Source organism: Poromitra crassiceps, assembly GCF_964638095.1.
Source record: "Poromitra crassiceps genome assembly, chromosome: 2".
Lineage (NCBI taxonomy): Eukaryota > Metazoa > Chordata > Actinopteri > Beryciformes > Melamphaidae > Poromitra > Poromitra crassiceps.
The window spans coordinates 43,425,390-43,435,461 of NC_139624.1; the positions used below are offsets into that span (position 1 = coordinate 43,425,390).

General features: G+C 46.4%; 1 protein-coding gene across 1 annotated transcript in view; it reads right to left on the reverse strand.

The window, feature by feature from the left end:
* Positions 1–1,911: 1,911 nt before the first annotated feature.
* The window catches only part of cacna1c (calcium channel, voltage-dependent, L type, alpha 1C subunit), a gene marked incomplete at both ends in the record, with an annotated part of 493,392 nt that continues 485,231 nt past the window's right edge, over positions 1,912–10,072 (reverse strand). The window contains 3 exons of the mRNA XM_083660058.1: positions 1,912–2,376; positions 3,018–3,192; positions 8,707–8,815. Of these exons, the coding sequence (XP_083516184.1) occupies positions 1,912–2,376; positions 3,018–3,192; positions 8,707–8,815 (749 nt within the window). The remainder of the gene's footprint in view (positions 2,377–3,017; positions 3,193–8,706; positions 8,816–10,072) is intronic.

Sequence of the window (10,072 nt, forward strand, 5' to 3'; positions counted from 1 at the left end):
TCTCTTCTGGGAAAAATAAATAAATAAATAGATACAATCTGTAAAAGGTGCATACTGATAGAGAGAGAGACCCCCTTTTAGATACACACACTATCTCACATGCTCACACATACCTCCTGTACTAAAACGCTGACACACACACATACGCGCGCGCCCACAAATAGTATACACACTCGCACGCAAACACTACGCCCTGCTCGCACAGGCTTCGATACTTAAAACTTCTTAAAATTCTCCTAAAATAAACCGAGCAAAAATACATTTATAGGACCAGCACCCCGATTGTGCAAACAAATCAAGGATAAATTAAACCAATAACATCATGAATATAAAACAAAATAGTCATGGCTAGCCAGTTTTGCACAATACTGAACTGTTAAATACATAGTGGGCGTGGTCTGTAGAGAGGGTGTGTGGTTGTTATCCAATAGGATTCCACGCTGAGAGGAAGAGGAGGGTCTTGGAGAAGGAAGTGAGGTTGATTGACGGACAGATCCTCTGTAGATCCATGTCCAGAGTCTTTTCTGTTACATGCCTTCTATCCTCCACCCGCCATCTCTTTCGCGCTGTCCAACGCACGCCTCCCGGAGGGCTGAACGGCAAGAAGGAAGTCAACCCAGCGGTGGAAGGAGAGGGATGGGTGGAATAACCAAAGATGAGGGAGGAAGGACAGAGGGAGGAGTGAGGAACGGCGAGGTATGAGGCAGAACAGGGGGCTCGCTGTCTCTGCTTAGCCACCAAATGCTCCTCCCACTTCCTGTTTGGTACAGGAAGTGGGCATGGCCAGCAGAGGAAAAGTGGCCCAGGAGGTCAAGGTGACTGACAAAGTTAGTTCGTCTGTTGCCGGCTTCTTATCAGCCAGCGGATCAAGAGCTGGCCGGCTTCCCGTTGGCCAGAAAGTGTCTCTGTCAGTGGCCCCCTGCAGCAGCCCTGTTGTGGCTGCAGGTCCGTCCCTCAAATCCTTCCTCCCTTGGCTAGGGGCGGTCTGTCAGCTTAAGCCTGCCCCCAGGCTGGCAGGGATGTGCTCCAAGGTTCCCAGCTTTGGAAGAGGAGGGTTTTCCTTGCCCCTGTTTACCCAATACAGCGCTTCATCATCAGTGAACAAAGAACGAGGAGTTGATATTTGACCTTGAGTGGGTGTGGTCAGAATTGAATCCGTAACTGACCCCCCCCTCGAAGCTGGTCTGCTGTCCCCTAACCATAGCGGCCAGACAAACAGCAATAACAAAACCAAGGTAGATACAGATACTGTAAGAAATGAAAACAATAAACAGACCATGTTTCTCCAAACTCCAAAAACAATCAGACGTCTGGCTTCTGTTTTTTTCCGTTCTATTTTCCCTTTCACTCTCTTTTCCCTCGTCTTTTTTTGCTTCACTCCACGACTCTGCTCTTGAGGACATGAGAAAACTGTGAGGCACTTTAGAGACACACTCGGACATGTGTGGAGAACACACACACACACACACACACACACACAAGCACACACGTACACACACAAACAGAGAGAATCATAGATCACACACATACAAGCATACACTCATATAGTGTATAGTGTAATATAGTGTACTACGCAAACTCCCAAACATTCACACACACAGACGCACAGAGACACACACACACACACACACACACACACACACACACACACATATAAATCCATAAAATCATCATAATCAGGTCAGGTATTTAAGTTTGTGTCACTGGCCGCCATTGTCCAGAAAGGTTACATCTGGCAAAGAGGCAGTGTGTGTGTGTGTGTGTGTGTTTTTGTGTGTTTTTTTGTGTGTGTGAGAGAGGGTTGGGGACAGACAGAGCCAGCCACGGCATTGTCACCCACCGCTGACAAGTGTCAGTCTCTGATGATATCAGAGGGGCCGTTCGGCAAATGGAATCCGTCGCCGCCGACCCCTACAAACTCGTCACGCACTCCATATCCTCGTCCTCCAATAGCCCGCTGTTCCTCTGCCGCCCTCCACCAATCAGGAGCGAACCTCTGTGATTCCCCTCCTCCCTGGCCCCGCCCTCTTCCTCCTCCTCGGTCCCGCCCCCTCCTCCTCCCAGCAGCTCCTGCCGCTCCTCTGGCGAGGAGGGACCGTGGACGAAGGCCCCGCCCCCTCCCGCCTCTCCCCCGCCCTCAACAGGACTAGGGCCGGCCGCTCGGTCCCTGTGCGTCGCTGCCCCCGTGTGGAGGGGGAGAGGGTTGGCATTGGGGCTGTGCTGGGAGGTGCAGGTGGTGTTGCCATTGAGGATGTTGTCGGCGGCGTGCTCCATCTCCTCGATGGTCATGTCGCAGGCGTCGGCCAACTCGGCTTTGGTCGCCTCGATGAAAGACGGGTCCTGGGCGAAGCGGCCCAAGCCCTCCGATATTAGCACCTGAAGAATGGAGAGAGGGAGGGAGGGAGGGAGGGAGAGAGAGACGAAGAGATAGAAGGACACAGAGAGAACAAATGGAGGATAGAAAGCATAGAGGGAGAGAAAGGAGGCACGAAGGAAGGAATGAGGAAGGAATGAAGGACAAATGGAGGTGGGGATGGAGGGATGAAGGGTTAAATGATGTTACTGAGTTTATGATAAAATCACTGAATACAAAAGCTGTTATCTCTAGGGCTGTCCTGAATAACATTTTTGCTGCTTCAAAGCTTCAGTGAGAATTATCTGCGAATATTTGAAGCTAGGTAGAGATCATCGGAAATGTTCCGGACGTGTTTGGATGTGTGTTGAGGTGGAAAGCTGCCATTGAACAACATGTGTAGTCGTGTACAGTGACAGAAATCCCTGCTACACTCAAGCTTTGTGTTCTCGGGGAATTATGGATGTGTGACGGCTGGCACGTTGCCAGACATGTCTGGATACAGTGCATTCTCCTACACGTGTGCTGAGATGTACAGTACAGGACGGAAACGTCCAGTGAATTAATGGTTGAAGCTTTGAAGCATTTTGGTCAGCTCTGTAACAGTAAGAAAGTAACCTTCTCCACTCTACACACACACACACACACACACACACACACTCACCGCCTCCACCAGACTGCCTGCGCTACCGTGAGACAGTGAAGTGCTCTCTCTGCGCTGTAGCAAGGGCACTGTGAGTGACACCGGCCGAGGCGCTCTCCGATTGGACATTGACACGCTGGGGGTGGGGCTAGGGCTAGGGCTGGGCACCCGGCTGTTCCCATTACTGTCACTGTACCTAGGGACAATAACGTTTAAAGTTAAATTACAGTATACAGTATGACTGCAAGTTTAATTTAGATACATCTGAATGAAAGACAAAATAGTCAACCTCCCCACAAATGAAGCATGGTATATGTAAGGGATAATGTATATTGAGGCGGTGATTACGGCGGAAATAATGACCGACAGGTGAATGATGATTAAAGCCCCAATCAGTAAGATTTTTGAAATTTTTTACTGTAATATAAGAGCTTTTTAGTCATATGACATGGTAGATTGACTTGTAATAGGGAGACTGTCGTCTTTATTTATCCCACACCGCCCTCCATTGGCCAGCACTGGGACTCAGCAGTTTCTCTGACACGTCCCGTGTCAATAAAAAAGAAAAAAGAAAAGGGTGCGCGCATGCGCTGTACAGCGGAAGCGCTGTCTTCAGGAAAACAAGGAAGTAACTCGATTCGGATTTGCTACGAAAATGATGTTTCACGGAACTATGGATTATTATTTCATCACGTGGTGAGTACCCGATGTCACAACATGTACATAGAGCTTTCTGGCGCTGTGTTTTGTTGACTTTGAACGGCGATATCGTTATCGATACTATTGGACCCAGAGGGCGCAGTTTCCCCAATAGCAAAACTTGGAAAACTTACTGAATGGGGCTTTAATCATTCACCTGAAGGTCATTATTTCCCAGTAATCACCGCCTCAATATACATTATCCTGCTTAGAACACGGCCTACAACTAAATCATTCAATAATCTGACAAAAATAATTATTCAAATAGATTTTTTAACACGTTCACTGCCAATGACGTGTTTTTACGTCAAACTAAATCCAACGGTTGACTGCCAATGACGTGTTTTTACGTCAAAAAAATGAAAAAAAAAAATTTTGACCGTGGGATGTGCATCTAACCCTTTTACATCTCTTATATAATTATTGGAGCCACCAAACATGTACAACCCATTCCACCGACCCACTAAGTGGCGACAGTGCTCTCCCAGACTAGAGGAAGGCAAGCAAAAAGCATGTGTGAGGAAGCCATTCTCATGAAAATGGATGGGGGAAAACGCTTTCGTTTTCGCGCTGATTGCTGGCGGTGCGGGATTGCAAATTTGCATAATAGATTACGGGTGGAACACACTTTGAAACACGCAGCATAAATAAGACCAGAATCGCAAAAGCTTCATCAAAGCTCTCAACACAAACCACAAGAAACGAGCGAGCCGATCCAGACTTGCACAGCGGCCGCCAGCAGACAGGCAGCATAGACAGCAACTCGCTTGTCACACACCCGCTGCAGCCACGGAGGCAGGAGGAGAACACACACGGAGGGAGGAGTTTGAATGAGAGGGGTGTTTCCTGCTGTTATGGAGGAAATTACTGTTCAAAACTATTGTTTAGATGTCTGACGTCTTACTGATGCCAAAAATGAATGGTTAAAGTGACTGTTCTATCGAATTTCACAAAAAGCCGTTTATCTCAAAATAATTTTTCAGACGCTGAACCCATGCTGTATTCAACTGCTAATGCTTACATAACTACTAACTCTACAAACTAACTATTTTAGACAGAGAAAGCACACATTCTATTAGTTCTTTTGAGATATTGTGTGTTCACAAAATCTTAGCAGAAAATAATCCTCGGGTCTTGAAAGATGAGCCAGAATCCTTAAAAAAACCCTCTGGCAGAACCTACCTACAGTAAAAAAAAAACGGCTGGCAGTGAATGTGTTAATAGCGTTTTCAACGACAAAGCGGTTTCATTCGTAATTGGCACACAAGACACCACAGCTGCAACTGGTTGGCCTAATTAGTAGTGTCTGCTGACAAAAAGCTCTTATCAACTGATTAATCCAGGTGTGGCAGAGCAGTGGTCGGTTGTCGAGAAATAGTGACCGGTGAATCTTGTTGATTGACCAATCAGAATCGAGTATTCAAGAGAGCCGTGTTCTAACATGGTATATGGCAGGGGTGCCCAATACGTCGATCGGTAGTGTGGTAGATCGCATGGCATTGAGGGGCAAAAAAAAAGAAAAAAAAAAATTACATAGTGCCGTAGTGAGGATGGATGATAGGCTAATAGGCCCATTTGCCACTTGATTGACGTACAGGTAGCCAGTCAGATCTCATCTATACTGCACATGCAAAAGTTAGCAGCCTATCATCCATCCTCACTATGGAATTTGCCACTTGATTGACGTACAGGTGCGCCAGTCAGATCTCGCTGTGGCAGCCAAGTTTGTATATATATATAAATAAATATGTTTGGTAGATCACTTTGACTTGGTCATTTTAAAAGTAGCTCCCAAGCTGAAAAAGTGTGGGCACCCCTGGTATATGGTATATCATGCTACGCCCCAGCTGTAATCAGCAAACAGCCTGCTGATTGGATCAGCATTTCTAATCATTCACCAATCACATTGGTGAATTCCAGGGGCCCTGGAACAATGGTGCCAGGACAACCACCTCTCTCTGAACGTCTCCAAGACCAAGGAGATCATTGTAGACTACAGGAGGGGGGGGGGGGGGGCGCACACCCCCCAATCACCATCAACGGCACAGTGGTGGAAAGGGTGGACAGCTTCAAGTACCTGGGAGTCAATATCCACCAGGACCTGACTTGGGCCGGCCACACCGCCACTGTCGTCAAAAAGGCCCAACAGCGAATACACGGACTCAAGCGCCTGAAGAAATTTGGGCTAAGGAAAGAAATCCTCAGGGACTTCTACAGAGGCACCATTGAAAGCCTGCTGACTGGCGGCTTCACCACCTGGTACGGGAACTGTACCACCATGGACCGCAGGGCGCTACAGAGAGTGAGACGCGCGGCACAGCACGTAACAGAATGTGAGTTGCCAGATCTGCATGAACTGTATAAACAGCGGTGCCTCAGGAGGTCCCTGAAGATCATCAAAGACACAAACCATCCCCACAACAGCCTGTTCTCCCTGCTACCCTCAGGGAGAAGATACAGGGTTCCGAAAGCACGCACAAATCGCTTGAGGAACAGTTTCTTCCCGCAGGCCACGAGACTCCTTAACATACACAAATAGTGTAGTAGCCGCACTGTACCGTACTGTAGCTGCTACCATTACGTATGTCTAACGTTTAATTGTATGTTTAACTCATTCACCGCCAGTTTAGGACTGCCAATATTTAGCACAGGCCAAAGATTTTCATAATTGTTGGTCATCTTTCAAGACCCACAGTAAATTATCTATTAGCACCAGAGTGATTTGCAATACCTCAAAATGAAGATGTACGTCTCTGGGTTCACCAGGGAAAAAAAAGTTAGCTTTTAGCATGTTCTGTACTCTACTTATAGCCATTTATATACACCCTGTTTTCACCCAAAAAGTCTCTGTGAGAAAAGAAATTGCAGAAAATGGCATTTATGTACACAGCACACAATATCAGGCAGAACTCGCTCTCAATTCTTTTATTTTGAACTGTATTGACATCAGACATGTAAATATTATTCATTATGACACAAATGACAAAAAAAAGAATATATATATATATATATGAAGTGCTTTTTTTACATTCAACAATACAGTTTGCTCAGTGTGAGTGAGTGTACAGACAGACACACAGACAGACAGACAGACAGACAGACAGACAGACACACACAGACACACACACACACACGCACGCACGCACGCACACACACACACACACACACACACACACACACACACACACACACACACACACACACACACACACACACACACACACAGAGAGAGAGAGAGTTCTCTCCACAGCTGCTGCTGGATCGCACCTCCTTCCCCCTCCTTCCCCATCAGCGTTTCCCTCCTCTCGCTGGGAGGAATGCTGCGACACGACACAGGCTTTGGGACCAGGCGCTGCTGTTACCGGATCTATCATGTTCGTCACGGGTTTGACTAGGCAATCCAGGTTCGCCCTGCAGCAAGGCTGGCACATAGGAACGGGGTCCAGGGACCAGGATCGATCATGTTGGTCACGGGTTTGACTACCGCGGTTTCGATGTCAGCAAGTCGATCAGCTCTGCAGCGCGGCGAGGGGGCATTTCAATGGCGTTTCTCCTCTGCAACAAGGAAGCGCGTTTCCTTTCCACCTTCTTCCTAATTTCAAACAACAGCTGCGGTATGTGTTTGATAACGTGCTGTCGGCTTCACTTTGAGGTTAGGGACCCGAAACTATGTCACAGGCTGGGTAAGTGTTTCAACTATGCGCTGCACTCATAAAAACAAAAACACGTCAAACACGTCATTGGCGGGGAGGGCTATTTCTGATAACACGTCAAAGACGTCATTGGCGGTGAATGAGTTAATAAGGAATATGCTATTTGCACCTGTATGTCAAATACGCCAAATTTAAAATGCCGAGTTTAATTGTATGTTTAATAAGGAATATGTTATTTGCACCTGTATGTCAAATACGCAGAATTTAAAATGTTTAAGCACGTCTAAAGTATGCACCCGACACGTGCACCTATGTGCAGTGAATATGCCACTGTCTCTGACTTGTCTTATCACTATACTGCCTTATTGCTTGTTGTGTCTCTTGTTGTTTTTGCACCCATATGCCCTGTTATATTTGTACTATTTGCACTATGTTGTAAACGGAGTCCACAGCACAAGAATTTCACACGTGATACTTGTACCATGGAGTGACAATAAAAATCTTGAATCTTGAATCTTGAATCTTGAACATCCATTCTCACAACAAGGCGGTCCATTTAAATATGGCTCCCTTCTACACTGATCTTTGCTACACCTCTCACTCCTGTATACCCATGAGGGATTCTGCATTGCACTTCCTGATTGCATGCTGCTTGGCTAATCCAGGGGGCATCTTCTGTAAACAGCGGATCCACCAGAGTGTTCCTGACTGAATTGCAATAAACAAGTAACTCCACACTGGGTGCCCTGGTAGTGTAGCGGTAGATTCCCTGCCTACCAACACGAGGGTCGCAGGGATGCGCCCCCGTGTTACCTCTGGCTTGGTTGGGCGTCCATACAGGCACGATTAGCTGTGTCTGCAGGTGGGAAGCCAGATTGGGGGTATGTGTCCTGGTCGCTGCACTAGCGCCTCCTCTGGTCGGTTGGGGCACATGTTTGGGGCAGAAGGGAACTGGTGGGAATGCGTGATCCTCCCACGTGCTATGTCCTGCCGGTGAAGCTCCCCACTGTCAGGTGAAAAGAAGCGGCTGGCAACTGTGCATGTGTTGGAGGAAGCATGGTGCTAGTCTATGGCTCTCCCCAGATCGGCAGAGGGTGGAGCAGCGACCGGGGCAGCAGGGGGAAATTTGCCAAGTACACATGTGGAGAAAATGAGGGGAAAAAAGTAACTCCACAGTAAAGCCAGGTTAAACTCAATGTGCCATGGATCTTATGTTTTTAAGATAACTGCTTAAAGATTTCTAAACATTTCAAAGCATTATATTAGGTAGTTGTAAGTAAAAAATAATAATCGCAGCATGTACAATTCAATTAATTTAATTTTAATGTATAGATTTTAATCATCTGCTTTGTTCTTACCATGGCCCACAGTTGACAGAGGGCAAGCTGCTATTGAGCTTTTCGTGGGAGCTGGAGCCATCTAGCCTCAGGGAGGGCACACGCTGGTAGGAGGCATGGCCGCCATGGGCTGGAACAACAATCACAACAGCAACAGTCATTCAGTGGAACAACAATCACAACAGCAACAGTCATTCAGAAAAGAAAACTATCTCAACAAATATAAACAACAAAGCTGTAACATAACAGCGTTCATTTGTAGGAGGCGTGGCTGGAACAACAACAACAACAACAACAATACATTCAGTCGTGACCAGCACTATTTGTCTTCATACCTTCTTACCAGTCACTTGATCACCTCACTGGAACATTTCACTGAACACTTGAATCACTTTAACTGTTTGATCACTTAAAACCAGTAACAGAAATATCCCTGTGTAGCAACCTGTAGGACCTACCTCATGTACACAATTACCCCCAAAACAAACAAACACACACACACACGCGCACACGCACGCGCACACACACACAGACACACACACACACAATTTGCTCATATCGATCGGTAAATAACAATATCTGATTTATAGCCTTGTATACAATTAAGTGTGGTTTACATATGCTTATAAATAGCAGTCCATTTGTTTAAATGTTTTAGCTTGTATGCATGCATACCTTTTTTCTGTGTGGGTACATTGAGAGCAACGTATACCGGAGTCACATTCCTTGTATGTCTACATACTTTGCTAATAAAGCTGATTCTGATTCTGATTCTGATTCTGATTCTAATCATGCTAGCTATTTGTTTCCCATATTATCTTTGAATATTTTGAAGAAATTGAAGTATGGATTATCTAACAATTTTGCCATGAGCGATGTGAGGCTTTGTGTATGGCCAGACCAAGCCCCCAGGAATAGCGCTGGGCTGTGAAGCCATTTGAACATGGTGGCGAAGCTCTGTATTGCAAGTCACGTGACGCCATGTAGCCCAGAAAGGAAAATTCCCATCCAGTTGCATGGGGATCCCGGCAGCTGTTAAACCCAGGGGAATCTTTTCCGGGTGTCACTCAAAGTATAAAACGACTCTTTTAATTATCAAATAATTTTTTATGGGGTAATTTTTTGTTCAGAAGCCACTAATGGCTCAATTCCACCACATTTTACAGCCCTGCACAGCCCGTCACCACTCGGCTCTACTTGCTTCAACCCGATGGATGTTCTGCTTCGACCGCCGTTCATCTGCCCCCGCCCACACCTGGTCGTCATAGCGACCGCATATCTGCCCTCCACCCATGTTCCGAAGTAGGCTATAACATATAACGTTACAATTAAATCCACACACAGAACTTTTAAACTGTTTATGAAATACTGGTGCCTCTAAATGACC